General features: G+C 42.2%; 2 protein-coding genes across 8 annotated transcripts in view; both read right to left on the bottom strand.

Moving 5' to 3' along the window:
- grin1a (glutamate receptor, ionotropic, N-methyl D-aspartate 1a) overlaps positions 1-14745 on the bottom strand; it is a 39475-nt gene extending 24730 nt beyond the window's left edge. For 3 of the 6 annotated variants that reach the window (XM_066645335.1, XM_066645336.1, XM_066645339.1), the window contains exons 1-4: positions 14059-14745; positions 5841-5975; positions 3669-3845; positions 441-503 (exon numbers count right to left, since the gene is read on the bottom strand). In XM_066645335.1, the coding sequence (XP_066501432.1) occupies positions 441-503; positions 3669-3845; positions 5841-5975; positions 14059-14307 (624 nt within the window). In that variant the 5' untranslated portion in view covers positions 14308-14745. The remainder of the gene's footprint in view (positions 1-440; positions 504-3668; positions 3846-5840; positions 5976-14058) is intronic. The other 3 variants (XM_066645337.1, XM_066645338.1, XM_066645340.1) reach the window with 1 other exon arrangement.
- A 2303-nt stretch (positions 14746-17048) lies between these two features.
- The window catches only part of zgc:92275 (cholesterol 7-desaturase nvd), a 39062-nt gene continuing 37512 nt past the window's right edge, over positions 17049-18598 (bottom strand). The window contains exons 9-10 of one of the 2 annotated variants that reach the window (XR_010795551.1): positions 17597-17696; positions 17049-17092 (exon numbers count right to left, since the gene is read on the bottom strand). The gene's annotated coding sequence lies outside the window, so the exon portion shown is untranslated. Of the gene's footprint in view, positions 17093-17572; positions 17697-18598 lie in introns of those variants that run through there. The other variant, XR_010795550.1, reaches the window with a different exon arrangement.

Raw genomic sequence — 18598 nt, 5'->3', positions numbered from 1 at the left:
GCGGTTTCCCCAAAGAAAAATAGTAAAAAAATAAAAACAAAAAATAGGTAATGCTGCGCACAGGGAGGAAGTAGTATTTGGGAAAGCGAAATGTCCCACACTACCAGATCTCCACAAAGAAATGGACTTGCAAACGAGTCTTAGTTCTTTTTTATTCTGAATCATGCACTCCTTTCTTTAAAAGGAAGAATGGTAATGATAGAAGCGGAGCGTGTTGATTTTTCTCTCTCTTTTTTAAAATCGAAATCATAACTTTTCAAAACAAAATCCATTCGTCATTTAAATCAAAGGGCACAAAAAAAAGAAAGTCTCAATGTAAAAAGAAACACGTGCTACCAAGATAAGGGGATTTCTGGGTCGGCCGGTGACTGGCTGGGCTGGATTCTAGTTGCTACGTTTAGAAAGTTGGTGGGCGGCGTGCATTGACCATGCAAGTATACCTTGGGTCCTCGCTTGTTGTCATAGGACAGTTGGTCGAGGTTTTCATAGTTCCTTTTTTTATTCTGATGAGTAATGTGCACAGAGAAAATATGCAGACACAGAAGAATATTATAAACAGTTGAAAATGATGGGCAATAAAGCATCCAACAAATCTCCATTTTTCCTATTTCCAAATTGGACATCCTAACACTGGGGCTTTCAAAAGGCATCAAAGACTTTTGTTTACGGACTTACAACATAAACTTAAGCTGACTTCTAATATCAAGCAAATGAAATGCCATACATCTCTACAGCTGCTTTAAGGTAATGGGCTGTGCAGGGCAAAGCAAATAAAACAAACAGTTAAAAAATGACCATTATTTCACTATTGTAAGTAGTTTTTTATTGTAAGTTTGGCTCAAAATGATCACAATTCATAAAGTAGCTTTAGCACAATCCTTTTGGACATTTTACATTGAATATGAGTAACTTGCAAGATGTGTCATAAATTAACATGGATTTCAGTTGCACTCCTGAAGTCCAGAACAATGAGAATGCACTGCTGGTTGATTCTACTCGACTTTTTTATAAAATCCTGATTGTCAGTGGTTCATTTGGGCATTTCCACCCCTTTGATTTTCAGGTTAAACCTAAAAGTAAATAAAAGTTTGGCAAAAACCATCGTGATCGCTGAATAAGACATAATAAATAATGTTAGGTCTTTCTTGACAGCCCCAATGCCCTTTGGATTTTGTCGTTATGGTGGCTAGTTAAGAGACCAGTAAGGATTAAAAGCCATAGTATGTGTATTATCCACCGCTGTAAGTGCATTAGGAGTCAGGTCAGAGGCCTTTTTCTGCTGCAGCATCTTGCATTCTTCTCATCTTCTGATTTTTTGAGGGCAGCAGCCTCAGGGGAAACGCCGTGCTCGGACTGAGCCATTTCGCAGCAGTATAAATAAACTCCTCTAGCGAAGAAACACTCAGTGCTGCACTATGACTGCACTATGACTGAGCACAATCTAAACCTAGACATGATTCTGATTCGGGCGGCGCTTCTGATTACGCCTGACGTAGCGTTAGATCTTCCCATTGTCTGACAAGGCCTTGCAAAATCCAGCACCTAATGTTGTCTTCACACAGCGTCACGAAGGGTACATGTTCTTCTTTCCACACTGTGCCTAACACTGCTACGGTGTGCGTCAGCTGAAAATAGCTCATTGCAGATGACACGTTCACATTCTGATAGCGAAAGCAATATGAAAATGAGACTTGCATGTGCTAAGGGAGTTGAAAAGCGTATTTTGATGTGCCAGACCTCTCAGATAATTACGTGGCAGAACAGAGATTTTGCCTTAACACATGTTCTCAAGCGTGAAAGCACAAATAATAAGCACAGAATCATACGCCTCAATAAACACGGAATCAGCAGAGAACGAAAACACTGTTTTCTCTTGATTTTTACTTTAAAAACTGAATATTTAAAAAAGCTTGTGATGTGTAAAAATACTCTCCTCCTTTTATGTCGTGTAATTGCACCCCAGCATAACTGCAGAAGGGCAGGAACGAGATGCTAACTGACCTGTAGTAATTCAAGGCTGTACAGCTGCAGTTGAGACAAACAGCTGATGGGAAAAAAAACAGACAACCAGAAAGTCTAGAAGAAAGAAACTGCATAGGGTCTTGTCTGTCAGTGTTAAAACCATGACTGTAATACAAACAGTTAATGGATCATCAAAATGAGCCCCAGGTATGAGCTACTCAGCCCAAGTCGACTGATGCACATCTGAGAAAATCAGAGAGGGATGAGTCACAGCTAAGCAGCCGGACAGAAGCCAGAAGAAGAGCAGAGAAAAATATCTACATTCCATCAACACACATTGCTCAATGATCACAGCGCCCCAAAATAAGATTGGAATCTAATCAATATGGGTAGATATGTGCTCAAAAAATGACTAGCATCTGACTGATGTTAGCATTTACCAACATTGGTAGGTACTGTCCAGACGACTAGAATGTTTATGCTCTACAATATCTACATTTGATTACTTTTACTGAATTTGTAACCCATTTTTTTCTCTCTGAGGAGGTGTATTCCACATTTCTACATTTTATAAATGATAATAAATCAACACTGGAACACTGGAGGTTTTGGAGGCCCATACTGTGCTCTTATTCTCTTTCAGGGGTGTGCCTGGCATATCAAGACAAAGGGTTCAAATCCAAGTCACTAGCTTTAATGGTTTCTACTGAACACACAGCATCATGTGTGAAAATTACTGGAAGTATGAAACGCAGTGGTGTGGCTCTAGCTGGCATGTTGACGCCAATGTACAAAGCTCCATTATATATGAAAGCAGCAGGACGCATATTAAATCGTGTCATATAGCGCATCTTTGGAGAATAACAAGATGAATCATTCTCCCATTAAAAGAGCCCTACTCAACTCCCAAGGCAGTTTTATGAGTGCCGTTTTATGGGGTGCTTTTACAGAAATTTCAGCTCAATCTACAGCAGTTGGCGCATAGTGACAAATCAACGATACCAAACAAAACTTAAAAAACAAACTCAGTTCTCAGCAGAGTTAAAGCTTAATTGGAACTAAACCAAAATAGACTCTCTGTTAATAATGTCCTCTATCAGCAAAGAGGGCAACAGTAATTACTACTACGTGGAGTGATGTGGATTTGGGAGCTCGATTTAGCTCTTCCCAAAGGAAATAAAGTCTAGAGCCTTCAAAGACTTCATAAGCATTCATAGTTTGTGCTTAATTACAGTAATAAATCAAAAAAACAGAACCCACTGCGTACCTCCACCGCTGCATGCTGCACTGAAATTGCTGACTTATTCTAACTGATGAATTTCCATCTGTTCGCCTGCTAAGGCTTTTCTAGGTTTGTGAGCCACTGATGCTTTGCAAAGCCCCAGGTTAAGATTCTCGTTTTTTTTTTTGCTCCTGTTGTGGATAAACTCAGGAGATTTTGACTATGGCAAAAAGCAACGTGAGATGAATAAAAAATGTACAGAACTCTAATTAGATTAGACCACATTAGACGCTGTTGATGCCTTTGGCTTCAGAATGTTAGCCAACATTTACAACATGGCATGAGAGATGTGTTCAACGCAAACAGAAAAGCAAAACAGTTACGTACATAGAACACTTCTGAGATAGTTAAACACACGTTACCACACACACTCACACACACATTCCCAAACTCAGGGGCCACGGGACATCCCAGAACAGCTCACCTTGGTCTCTCTCTCCTCCAGCAGTGTCTCCAGTCTTTTCTGGGCCGCTCGGCCCTCGTGATCATCACTGACGATCAGAATAATGTGGTTCCAGCGAAACTCGCGCATCATATCAAACCAAACATGTGCCTGATGAGAGTATGGAGGCACAGTGCGCAGGAAGGACAGGTGAATACTCTGAAGGAAAAGAATGACATTTTGAGGGTTTTTTTCAGTCAAGTTACTTGTTTTTATTATGATGGAATATGATGTTATATAAGGAAATGTATAAAAGCAGTTGGTCTGTCAATTAAGAAAGTGAACTATTCTTTATTTCCTTTTTTTTTTATTTATAGACACCAGCTACAAAATAAAGGCTGGAACAAGACAAAATAATAAATGAATATATATATATATTACACACAAATGTTTCAGTGTATCAAATGTTTTTAGGCTGAACTGACAGATCATTTTGTACCATGAGTATGATTTATTAGATTGTACAGTATAAACGTATTTGGTTAACAAAGGCATTGTTGAAAAATGTCTGGGCACTAAGTTTGCTTCTGCTTGCAAAACATATAACACATTTGTCTTGTCAAAGTTAACACGTCCCCGAATTATTAAGGCTACCGCGTAGGCTATAACACTGTTATACAGGGTGACAAGACGTCCTCTTTTTTAGACTTAAAAAATGTCCGGGCGGAATTTCACAAACGTCCGGGATTTTGTTTTTCTAGAGCTTACATAGAAGTTCGAGAAGTTTCGTTCACAAACTAGTCCCGCCCTCCCCTACTCCGATTGGTTCGCTTGAGTGAGAAGGGGGCGTGGTGAAGTAGCCTAAAATCTTCTGATTGGACGGTCTGACTGTAGAGCTACCGTTATTGGTCGATAACCTTCTCTGTAAACATTTAATTGGTCAGTCTGCACGTCAGTAGTCCTTGTTTACGTCAAAGCTCATGTACTTACCCTCAGCTCGAGCAGCTATGCCGAAACGTAAATGTAAGTTCTCGGATGAATTAAAAAAGAAATTCCCATGTTTTGTGTAGCAAATAAAGGTGTAAAGGACCTAAAAGCACACATAGGTTCAGCTAAGCATACAACGGCAGAGAGGCGTGTCCTCTTTTTTTACCATCTCAGATCTGGTCACCCTACCCTCTGGTCATTGATTAAACTCCTAAAACCTCTTTCCTGTTTATCAAAAATATATAAGAATTTATCTCTAAGGGAAAATTAATATTAATCTAAACTGTGAATCTATGAATATATGATTAGTCCCGTCTCTACCTCCAATTACTCCACTCTTCAGAAGCTCCGCGTATTTTAAGGTGGAGCTGTATGTTCGAGGACAAAAAAACAAATGTTTGTACGTGGCTGAGGTTTAACTTGGCTGTAAGTTGTTATTCACTGTTTGAATTACCACAGAATCTCATTTGTGACTGGAGCTGTATAGTTTTGTAGCGCTGATTTCGGTCTGGGTTTACTTTTCATGCAGTCTCCCAAATAGGGCGTCAGTTCCACCTTAAGTAATTTGAAACAATAAAAATTACCCACATATGGAGCAGGAATAGAGCAATATATTCAATTCTTTTCATGATTTTGAACATTTGAGGTCTCTCAGCTGTCTAAACACCTCCTCTGTTGTGAGCAGAGAGAGAGAAAACCTAGCATATATCAAACCGGAACGATTTGTTTCTTTAACTGTTTACACTGGGGGTTCGTAAACACATCGGACCTGTGAGAGGAAACATCCTCTGCACTTTATAAAAAAGTGTCTTATTATTATTATTATTACTACTAATCTTGAATTTACTCTTAAGGAGTAATTATACAAATATAACGTAAATACAATAAAAAAAATTATTGTCAAGGTTTTACTTGAAGTAAAAATTAACCAGTTCTTAAAATATAACTTCAAACGTAAAGTACTTTTTGTTGTATTTAGTCATGTAAGTTTTCAATATGTGATCATTTAAAAAATAAACTGTTTTTTTCTGCTTTAATAAGAGTGTTTTTTGTCATTTCAATTGAATTTATTCTTTCGCAGAGACTGAAAAAACAATGAAGTGGAAATATTTAAATAAAAAGTGTGTCAAATAACCTGCAGCTGTTACTAAGTGGAGAACACCTACTGTCCCACAGAACTTTTCAAATTCCCACATTTCCATCTGACACCAATGCATTAAAACTAACCTTATCGGAGTAAATGGACATCCTAGTCGTGAGGCCGACCACAGGGATGCGGTAAAAGCCAGCGGTGTAGGAGACTGGAGTGGGAGTGAGGTGATCACTGGACTGAGGGGGGTGGCTCACCAAAATTGCATACACCTGGAAACACACACACACACACACATACAAAATACACATTCAGAATAGAATGATCCTTTGAAATTAATGATGAAGAAGCAGCATTGGCAAACATGTTTGTGTCTCAATCTGTTATCATTTAACTGCTGTACAGACTGTATACAGATACAACACTGTCTTGTCTAGACTTAGGAGAACAGGAGTGATACACAAAAAACCTGACCTAGATTTGAATATCTTAAGCAACAATGGTTGCTTAATGGTTGCTGGTACAAAATGTTCTGATGGCTCAGGCTTAGTTTAATAGGCCATGTTGTTGCTCATATCTCCATAAAGGAAACTATACAGAAAAACAAAAATTGGTCATAGTTTTTAGAAAATGTACAAGAAAAAAAAAACACTATTCCAAGTTATTTTGGGTTTTTTCTATCAACCCATTCTTGATTTACATTTATGGCATTCAGCAACTCGTACCCGGACATTTTTTAATCACACTACAGGAGAAGATAAATGCATTGTTTGGAGTCTTTCCCAAATTTTCTTATTTGTAAAGACTAGTGGCAGTCTGCCATGTGGGCAGTAGATGTGTTACCAGTGCACTACACCAGCTGCTGGAGTGGTTGTACGATGTTAAACGCAGCTGTTTATTTCAAATTTAATTTTAAAAAATAGACCAGAGAGAGAATTGCATCATCCTTAGATCCATCAATGAGGATGATGTCACTACAAGTGTTTTACCCCCTTCAGACCACATTTGACATTAAGCATGGTCACTGTACACTGAGCCCATTCCCTTTCATGCATATGTTAGGAGATTATACAAACACAGAACGGTTATACATTGTGCAAATATTTGTCTTTGTAAAACATGCACCGTAATGTATTTAACTCATCGGTGGCTGTGAACACACACACACAAGGTTAGGCTCCTTGCTCAACGGCGTATCAGCTGTGGATTGAGGGAGGAGGACTGCACTGCTTCTTCACTCCCCAAACCCCAATTTTCTGCTCCAGCTGTGGGAATCAAACCAGTGACCGTCCAGTCCTAAGCCCTCCTCTGTAACCATTAGGGTTACACCAGTATTTTTTTCAGTCGTGCAGATTATAGGTTTTCTCTGGTCTCACTGTTGTAGCGGCTTTGAAATTAGTGGTTTTATTTTTATAATTTTTAATAATAATAAAAAAAAATAATTATTATTTTGGGGGTGGGCGGCACGGTGGCGCAGCAGATAATGTCGCAGTCACACAGCTCCAGGGGCCTGGAGGTTGTGGGTTCGATTCCCGCTCCGGGTGACTGTCTGTGAGGGGTGTGGTGTGTTCTCTCTGTGTCTGCATGGGTTTCCTCTGGGTGACTGTCTGTGAGGAGTGTGGTGTGTTCTCCCTGTGTCTGCGTGGGTTTCCTCCGGGTGACTGTTTGTAAGGTGTGTGATGTGTTCTCCCTGTGTCTGTATGGGTTTCCTCCAGGTGCTCCGGTTTCCTCCCACAGTCCAAAAACACACGTTGGTAGGTGGATTGGCGACTCTGTAGGTCTGAGTGTGTGAGTGAATGTGTGAGTGTGTGTGTTGCCCTGTGAAGGACTGGCGCACCCTCCAGGGTGTATTCCCGCCTTGCGCCCAATGATTCTAGGTAGGCCCCGGACCCACCGTGACCCTGAACTGGATAAGCGCTTATAGATAATGAATGAATGAATGTTTTAAATTATTGTTACGACCAACCCCACCTACACTTACTGGGGGTTTGAATATTACTGTGGATCATTAGCAGTAGATGTCTGCGTGGTGTTCATTTGTAGCAGACAATTTTGAGTGACTTACATAAACATTTGAAAGGCACAGCACAAAAGAGTTACAACCTTGTCTCAAGGCCTGTTTATCATAATAATGCTGTGAAATAATTCCTCACCAGTGGCATGGGGTCCTTATCCGACTATTCGTTTTTTACACGACAGACGTATTGCCTGCTCCACATTAATCCCGAAGGGATTGCGTCTGCCTACAAAGCGGCCATATTTAGTGAAAATATGCTGCAAAAGGCGGAGAGATACTGCATGACAAAACACAGCTTTGGCACTGGGCGCAGTTAGGATGGCTTTGTATGCTGACAGGCTGCAAGCTTGGGCCTTGAACGAGGATTTTCATCCAAAGTGCTCTCAGGCATCTCTTTTATACCATCTGCCACCGAGCATCCTTCACTCTCATAGAGCCCAAGCTCCGATCAGCTACAGGCCACCTATCAGGGCACAGGGGCTGTACAGTAAAAAGCCATGGAGATATGAATGAGACGGGGAGAGATGGTAAATCAAGCATACATCTTACAGAGGAGCTGACAAGAGATGTAAAAAAAAAAAAGATATAAATAGGTTCTTAAGATGTTTTAACCCTTTACAGAAATGTTCTGTTCTTTCCTCCTATAACTCAGCTAGTGTGGTTCTAAAGGGGAAAACTGTCTCTTAAAAACATGTAAATCGAACAATTATGCACATGCAGTTATTATTCTTTACAGTCCAATAAATAAAAATTCATTGGTAAATCAAAACGTATTATATTACATGATAATAAAATATTCCAACCCGTTAAATATGCTGACATTTTTAAAAATAGGTGTGTATATGAACAGAAACAAAGGCAGAGATACACAGATAGATAGATAGATAGATAGATAGATAGATAGATAGATAGATAGATAGATAGATAGAGAGACAGAAAGAGACAAAGAGAGAGAAAGAGACAGAGAGAGAGACAGAAAGAGAAAGAGAGATAAATAGAGAGAAAGACAGAGAGGGAGGGAGGGAGGTTTGAGAGAGAGAGAGAGAGAGAGAGAGAGAAAGAGAGAGAGAGACAGAAAGAGAGAGAGAAAGCGAGAGAGAGAGAGACAAAGAGAAAGAAAGAGAGACAGAAAGAAAAAGAGACAGAAAGGGAGGGAGGTTTGAGAGAGAGACAGAAAGAGAAAGAGAGAGAGACAGAAGAGAGAGAGAGAAAGAGACAGAGAGAGAGACAGAAAGAGAAAGAGAGAGAGACAGCAGAGAGAGAGAGAAAGAGACAGAGAGAGACAGAAAGAGAGAGACAGAAAAACAGAGAGAGAGAAACAGAAAGAGAGAGAAAGAGACAGACAGAGAGAGAGAGACAGAAAAAGAAAGAGAGAGAGACAGCAGAGAGAGAGAGAGAAAGAGACAGAGAGAGAGACAGAAAGAGAAAGAGAGAGACAGCAGAGAGAGAGAGAAAGAGACAGAGAGAGAGACAGAAAGAGAAAGAGAGAGACAGAAAGACAGAGACAGAGAGAGAGAGAGACAGAAAGAGAGAGAGAGACACAGACAGAGAGAGAGAGACAGACAGAGAGAGAGACAGAAAGAGAGAGAGAGAGAGACAGAAAGAGAGAGAGAGAGAGACAGAAAGAGAAAGAGACAGACAGACAGAGAGAGAGAGAGACAGAAAGAGAGAGAGAGAGAGAATGGATCGGCTTTCGGTACAAGACGAATTACTCTGTGTTTATTCATTTTACATGGAGCTCGGTTTCATCAGCTCTGAACTCAGCACCGAAAGGAACGCATGACCTCAGCACATTTTATGTGACATAAACCATCCTAAGAGCACTTTAAGTGCTTTTAATTTAATTTGGCATGAGCAGGCTTTTAATGATGCAAGGCCGCTTCTGACTCGATTAGCCCCCAGAGTCTTTCAGCCGAACTCAGGACGTCTTCCCTTCCTCCATCCTCTTCACTGATCCAGGCTCTAACACCGCGTTGAGTTACATCACCGAGACATGTATTTAACCCACCCACAGTGATGCCTCAAACCAACGTGGAATCCAGTCTGACCTTTACCTTTTTAGTTAAAACACCAGGTTGTGGTTCCTTGTGATCTTCAGTCTAAGTGTAATGACTTTATGGAGCTTTAAATCATCCTGCTATCACAGAGCTACATCAAAGATTTTTCCTGGTACAGTCTTCTATCCTCAAATACATGATGGAATATAAATAATACAGGATGGGCTTTGAGGGGTGAACCCATTTTTGTCAAATCCATCCTGTCCTTACACTCCCAGATCTTCTAGTCTTGGTGTACTTTTGGCTGCAAAGTTTCCACCGATCCATGGGAGGCAGCTCTTTCAGGATGTCACCCAAACTCTGGAATAAGCTACAGCAGAGCTGCTCCTCCCACTCAGCTTTCAAACCTCCATTAAAGACCCACCCATTCTCTCTGTCTTGTCGATCTCATGCAGCCGTTGTCTATCTATGTCTTGTCATATTGCTGTTGCTTCTGTGGAGTGTGTTACATCTTCTGCTTTTCTCTGGGTTTTTATTTTACCTTTCTGTTGAATGGTTAGCTAATGTTTATTTATATATATTTACATTGTAATATGTATGTTTACATAAAATTATTCCATGACCTGCTCCACTACTTGAGTGTGAAACTATCAAATTAAAAAAACAATTCCATATTGAATAAAGAAAAGGTCATTACATTCATCTTTATTTTCATATCTGATCTGTTTTTAAGTGCACCGTTATGAATGGGCCATTAGGAATTAATTCATTCATTGTCTGTAAGCGCTTATGCAGTTCAGGGTCGCGGCATGGCAGGAACACACCCTGGAGGGGGTCGCCAGTTACAGACAGTCACCTGGAGGAAACCCACGTGGACACAGGGAGAACACACCACACTCCTCACAGACTGTCACCCGGAGGAAGCCCACACAGACACAGGGAGAACACACCACACTCGTCACAGACAGTCACCCGGAGGAAACCCACGCAGACACAGGGAGAACACACCACACTCCTCACAGACAGTCACCCGGAGGAAACCCACGCAGACACAGAGAGAACACACCACACTCCTCACAGACAGTCACCCGGACGAAACCCACGTGGATACAGGGAGAACACCCCACACTCCTCACAGACAGTCACCTGGAGGAAACCCACGCAGACACAGGGAGAACACAACACACTCCTCACAGACAGTCACCCGGAGGAAACCCACGCAGACACAGAGAGAACACACCACACTCCTCACAGACAGTCACCCGGAGGAAACCCACACAGACACAGGGAGAACACACCACACTCCTCACAGATAGTCACCCGGAGGAAACCCACGCAGACACAGAGAGAACACACCACACTCCTCACAGACAGTCACCCGGAGGAAACCCACGCAGACGCAGAGAGAACACACCACACTCCTCACAGACAGTCACCCGGAGGAAACCCACGCAGACGCAGGGAGAACACACCACACTCCTCACAGACAGTCACCCGGAGGAAACCCACGCAGACACAGAGAGAACACACCACACTCCTCACAGACAGTCACCCGGAGGAAACCCACGCAGACACAGAGAGAACACACCACACTCCTCACAGACAGTCACAATGGTTTAAATGACAATAAAAACGGTCCAAATCCAATCTTACTTTATCTCTTATCACCAATTGCTGACACATGTTTTTAGTTGCACACATACAGCTTAAAATGTTCATTTTCCTGTAGAGAATCTACTTCAGGTTGATTACAGTGAAACCCTCACAACAATTCTCCATCATCTCATGTAAATCCTTTCCAGTCGAACCGATGCTGTAACTGTGGCAAAGAGAAGACAACCCTCCTATTAATACCTTTACATTGAGAAGAAAACGTTGGCCGCGCTCTACAAACTGCTGAACATTTAGTGAATCTGATGTGCAGTTGCCTAGCAAAAACCAGTGTGTGGCTCCATTAATTTGATCTCATTTTCATCGCCTGGGCTCCAGCATGTTGGAGAGCCTGCTGTGATATGTGGGCTGTGTTTGTCTCCGTGCTTGTCTACAGTTTAACCAGCTATGACATGCTCAGTCTCCCTCATGCGCCTCTCCTGCACGTTCAGCAGTGCTCTGCAGATGCCGGCTGCACACGCGGCTGGGCCTGGCCTCATTTCGGAAAATCAGGCTCGTACGGCACCTTATGGCATGTTCGGGGGTGGGGGGAGTGGGGGGGGAATAAATGAACATATCAGTTCCCTTCATGCTTCATTACTTTCAGGCATTAGTTTTGCAGCTGCTCCTCTGACCTAGGTCATCACCCCTGGTAGCTTCAGAGGCAATAAATCATCACTGCTGGGACCAATCCACATCCTCATACCTCATATATAACTACAGCTCCACCTACAACAACAACAACAACCCATACTTCTTATACAGCCACAACATTAGAACTGCCTCCTTGTTTCTATACTCATTATCCATTTTATCAGCTCCTCCAACCACACAGGAGCACTTCGTAGTTCTACAATTACAGACTTTAGTCCATCAGTTGCTCTGCATACTTCGTAAGCCCATTTCACCTTAATATTCAATCATTAGGACTCCCAGATGACCACCAGAGCATGTACGATTCGGGAGGTGTATCATTCTCAGCGCTGCAGTGACATGGCCGTAGTGGTAGTGTGTTAGTGTGTTGTACGAGTGGATCAGACACAGCAGTGTCGGCTAGAGTTTTTAAACTGTAAAGACAGATGTAAAATGCACAGTTTGTGTTGGTCGTCCCGTAGACGCTGTGGGGTGAATGGACCATTCTCAGCTCAGCAGTGACACTGAGGGGTTTAAAAACTCCAGCAGCACTGCTGTGTCTGATCCACTCTACACCAGCTCAACACACACTAACACACCACCACCATGTTAGTGTCACTGCAGCACTGAGAAAGTCTAAAGTGTGTTTTCTGGCGTGATGATGGAACAGTATCCATCACTTCGGAAGGAACTGGAGTAGTGTTTGTGATGCAGAAATTGTACACGAATAACTCTATTCCTTTTGTGCTTTGGTTCTTTTTTTGCAGCTGCTCTGCTGACCTGGTCATCACCCCTGCCAGCTTCAAAGCCCTCTGGCTTACTGCACGCTATAAAAAAAAATACCACTTCAAACATTTTTAGAGCTATACTGCAGGGGCTTTGTGTAAAGCCAGGGTTAAAATTCTGACTGTATACAGCACACAATCATGAATAAACATGAGCCTTCCCAGCCACCATCAACACAGCGTCTAGGTGTGAAAACTGCAAACTGGCTCAACACCTGATGTCCTCAGTACAGCACACTGAGTCTTAATGTCTAGTGGGCTTCATACCCCACTGCATTAGACCCCAAGTGTGTGTGCTGTTGTTTACCATTATAAATGCATATGCACACACACACACACAGCAAATATCTTTTAGCTCTTTGTATCTCTCTCTCTCTCTCTGTCTGCCATCCACAACACACACATACACACTGACAAAGGTTTTCATGCTTTGTTGGGACTTTACATAGGCATCTATTCAGGAGGCATATGCTTAGCCACGTACCCTGAACTCTTACTACTACTACTGCTACTGCTAGCCCTGTCCTGACCCTAACACTTACACCCCGACACCTGTGCTTACTCTACTTCACATGACTTCACCATTAAAATGAACCATTTACATTGTAAGGACCAGGAGGAGGAGAAATCCCAATAATGTGAACGTGTAAACAGGTTTTAGTCCCCACAATGTGATCTATACCTGGTACACACACACACACACACACACACAGTTGTAGCCTATAAGTGGGTATTGAGAGTGTGGAGGCACTTTACTTATTCGGGATCATCATCACAGACAATTTGTCCATGTCTGAGCTAACTCCATTGGGTCCACTCTTTTTGGGAAAATTTTGGAGCCATAATTTAGGGCAAATCTTTCTAGCCCATTTTGGCAATTCAGAGGGAAGGTGCTTTTGGATCACTCCTTTTGGGGCTGACATTTGGAGCCACATGTGATGAGTCAGCTGCACTGGGCCTGCTCTTTTGAGATCACCTTTTAGACAAGACCTCTTGGGCTAACATTTGTGGGCCCGACCTTTTTGACCCAATGCTACCGGGCCTTCTGTTTTGAGCCAATTTGGAGAGACCTTTTTGGTCCATTCCAGTCCAACTCTTTCAAACCTATCACAATGGGCAACCCACAATGTGCCAACGCTTTGGAACAGACTTTTTGGGCTAATACGTTTGAGATTTATTGGGCCAGTGTATTTTAAAGCCCTTTTGTGTTTGTATTTTCTGTTACATTTATATTTTAAAGCTCCCATGTTTTGAGAAACTCAAGTCCACTCACCTGGCTGGAGATGAGGTCTTCACACACGGACAGTGCCATCTGGATGGCGTTGGCCTTGTGTGTGACTGAGATGGCAGTCAGCTTGAACTTGTCCCTGCCATACACGATGTTGGCCTGGGCTACCGCGTCCTTGAATACCTGTTCGTACCTCTTTTGGCTCAGCACGGCACCGATGTTCACGATCTTGGGCTCGCAGCCGCCGCGCACGCAGGAGCAGGAGAAGAGCGCCACCAGCAGGAGGAGACGCATGGTGCGGGGAGCCAGAGTGCGCACTGAGCCCTGGCTCCGTGCTCCGGACAGCGGCTTTTTTAAAGACAAAACAAAAGCGAGAAAACCCACGCTGACCACTTCAGAGCCGCGGGAGCGCGCTCACTGCGGCGGAATGCGCGGTGCTGCCTCGCTGCTGCTGTTTCTGGTGCATTTGCATGAAGCCTTCCTCACTGCGGAGCTGCTTCCTCGGGGCTTCACGTGCCTGTAGCAGCGCTCTCAGGACTCGAACACACACGCTGTCATTCTGCCTCGTTCCCGAGATGCTCTCACCGCGGACTGAGACGGAGGAAACTGCGGAAAAACCCTCGACGCGTTGCGGTACCGGAGCTACTGCTGTCCGTGGTGCTGAAAGCCGGGAGCGCGCACCGCTGCTGCTGCGCGTCCCCGCTGCGCGTTGGCGTTTCAGCATCGACTAAATGAGGCGTAGCTCAGCACACTGGGGGCTTTATCATCCACACACATCTCTCTCTCTCTCTCTCTCTCTCTCTCTCTCTCTCTCTCTCTCTCTCTCTCTCTCTCTCACTCTCTCTCTCTCTCTGCATCTTTTTAACGTCCAATCAGCAGATCTTCAACATCTAGAGCCTCACATTTATATCTAGAACATATAGATTCTGACATTTCACATCTTTATATCTACAATATCTTGCATTTCTTATTTTTATATCTAGAACATGCAGAATCTCACAATTCATATCTTTATATGTACACTGTAAAAAAATATCAATAAATATTTACAGTAAAAAACGGGCAGCTGTGGTTGCCAGAATTTCACCGTAAAAAATACGGTCACATTTTTGGCAGTCACTAATTCTACATTTAAGAACTGTTTTGTTTACAGTACAGATATACGCTGTAAAAAGACATAGTATTTACATAAAAATAACAAAGAAACATTGTTCTGCCAAATAATTTACATGTAAATTGTGTGACAAATGAGAGAATGGAGACTGAGATATAGCTGTATTTAGATCCAGACACAGCACATCCTATACTCTGCCCTTAAAAGGAGATATTGCTGAAATGACCAAAGAAATGTGCATTATCTGGGTGCCACACTCCAGCACACGGAACACAGGCTGATGGTGAACTTTCCTGACCAACACACACATCTAAACACACACACACACACACACAAAATAAAATACACAAAATAATGACCCCAATGCAACCCAAAATCAAAAAGTCTCAAAGACAGAAAAAAACGAAGAAACTCTGAAAATCACAGAAAATAAGGAGAAGCAAGGCATGCTGGGAGCTCCCTAATGAGTCTCAGCTCCTCCTAGTCATTGGACACTTGTACCATCCCCATATAATTTTTATGTGTTTAACAGTGAAATAATGTATATTTTACAGTAAAGAGATGTAAAAGTTGTATTTTGGCTGATAAAGTATTTACGGTATTTCATTGTCACAGAGACTGTTTTCAACCTTTTTAGAGTTTACACTCATTTACTGTCATGGTTTTACAGTTTTCCACCGTAAAATTCACAGACATTTTTTACAGTGTAGGACATATATTCTCATATATTTCATGTATTTATAATCATTAAATCTCCAAAACTGAGTCTTCTTTTTCATGTTTAAATCTAGAACCCATGGATTCTCATATTTCTTTACACCTAAAGCATAGGACCTCACATTATCTTTATATCTAGAATACATACACTCTGATATTTCACATATTACCTCACATCTTTATATTTAATAAATCGAGAGGCTCAGCACTCACTTTTTATATGAGAACATCTCACATTCCTCACATGAGAGGAGGTGGAGGTTGATGATGGGGGTGGAGCTGTGTTACAGAGTGTGTATCTGATGGTGTTTAGGTCAGAGGTCATTGAGGGGTCAGTGGATCAGTGGGTTGTTGTTGTTGTTGTAGGAGGAGCTATACAATGAAGTATGTGAATATGTCTGATGGTGTGGCCCTCTCTCTCTCTCTCTGCTTGGCTGACACGGGTGTTTGTCAGCTGATGTGACAGATCTGGGCAGTTTGCATTCTACTCCAATGTGTAAAACCCTTCAGTGGCGTTGCATGAGCAGCAGTTTAAAAAGAGTCAGGGGGTTAGGGTCACATATCTTGGAGAAAGCATGTGTTTGCCCTCACTCTGGGACAAACAACACACTAACAATAAAAAGTACAAGAAAATAAGTATTTCCAAAATGGCAGCTTTAGAGGAGAAGGCAAAACCTGCTTTATTTCTATAATACAAGTTAATGTAAAGTCATTTTGGGTCGTGATATTTACAAGAGGTTACTGTAAGTTTAACAGTGCATGCTACAGATAAGAGTAGGCAGAGGTTAGGAAGAATGAACAGGGCCACTTCAATGTGCCCTTAAGAAAGCTCCTACTGGGACAAAGTCTGCTGGAAAAGTCTATGTTTAACTAGGCCCTGTGAATCACAGTGTTTGGGAGTTGGGGTTGTGGGGGTGTTGGGGGTTGTGGGGGGGGGGATGAGGGGGTGCTACTAAGACCCAGAGTCACTGTTAAAGCTGAGCTGATTAATTATGTAACCTCATCCATATTTCAAAATTTTCAATCATGCAAAAAAAAAATCCCTGTAACACCCCGCCACTCTGTCTTTGGCTTGTAGATGTCGAAAATAACTGCGGAAAGAGGAGGCTGAGTGTGTTCTCTCTGCTCCCTGAAGCATTTTGGTCTGAAAACCATTCCACGCTTGAAGTGCAGCCTATTTCTCATCGCTCTGTGCATCTGCATCCCTTTCTACTGCATCTCACAGCTCCTGTACTCCAGAGTCAAAGGCTACAATGAAAAGCAGGGAACACGAATGCGGTTAACTCTAAAGAAAAGTATCCAGTGCCCAGGTACGAGCAGCAACCTATAGCTGAGCAAATGATAAAGAAAAAAAAAAAAGGGGGGGGGGTAGGATTAAAAAAAAAAAAAAACGGTTGCCAAGGAAACAAGCCTCTCTCCTGGAGTGTGAAGTTTGAAAGTATTCTCATGTAGGCATTTTGTAAGCAATGGCTACACGGGGTGTTAATGAGATGAAGTGCCACCGCTGCACCATGCAGCACACTGTTCAAACAGAAACACAGGAAATATTCAATTTCTGACGCCAAATGCATGTGCAACCTTCACTGAATTAAAACTCGCAGAAAACACACTCTCAGTGATGTTTATTAAATACATTTCATGAGAGTTGCTCCTCTACTTCAGCAGAAATACACTTCCACACTTCTGACTGAAAATATGCACAGTATTTTTAATTTAAAAGATTGTTTAATGTGCTGCTGGGGTTTTACACACTGTGCCACTCCTCCCTCATGGGTCCACCTTGTAGCTCATCTGTTCGTGTTGGTCGTCCTCTAGTCCTTCATCAGTGGACACGGTTGGTCACACAGTGACACTGAAGTGTAAATATAGAAACGAGGAGATCAATTTAATGTATATACACCGATCTGCCATAACATTAAAACCACCATCTTATTTATGTCCATTCTCTCAGCTCCACTGACCACACAGGAGCAGACGGACTACAGTCTGTGATTATAGAACTACAGACTGCTCCTGTGTGGTCAAAGGAGCTGAGAGAATGGACAGTGAGTGTAGAAACACTGCAGGGGTGTTATTGTTATGGCTGTTATGGCGGATTGGTGTGTGTGTGTGTTTGTGTGTACAGCACAATACAATCACAACATACCTCTTCTTTCTCTATTGATATATTTTTAATCATTGTTTCATATAAAAACACTTGTAAAACATCTGACTGCCATTTCAGAGATACAAGGTTGTTATAAACATGTTTATACACGTTATTAGGTCTGTAAACTCTCTGTTAAGCTTGTCATAATGTGTGTATGAATGAAAGCTTCTATAATGATCTGTAATCAATAGCCAGTTAATATTCTTCTGCTCTAAGACGGAAGGGGAAGAGGTTCGCCGCCCCTCAGTCGCGCTGCGCTGGCTGTGAATGTCAAAGCTTCCCAATCACGCTACAACAGGGAATTGAGAATTAGGTCACAATTGATCTTGATAGGCTACTTTAAATAATGTATTAAGCCGGAGCGCCACATGAGATTTCTTTATTTAGCCGCGCAAAGTTTATCTGCCACAGCTCTGCATTTATTCAGCGTCTGAACGCTTGGCTGACAACTGATTGATGGAGAATAAAATATCTCATGAAGATGAGCCTATGATTTCTCCATAATGAGCTCCTAATTCTTATTCTCTCTCTCTCTCTCACTCTCTGATTCACACACACACACACACACATACACACACACACACACACACACACACACACATACA

Source organism: Hoplias malabaricus, chromosome 15 (genome assembly GCF_029633855.1).
Source record: "Hoplias malabaricus isolate fHopMal1 chromosome 15, fHopMal1.hap1, whole genome shotgun sequence".
Taxonomy (NCBI): Eukaryota; Metazoa; Chordata; class Actinopteri; order Characiformes; family Erythrinidae; genus Hoplias; species Hoplias malabaricus.
This window is presented reverse-complemented; position numbering and strand designations above follow the sequence as displayed.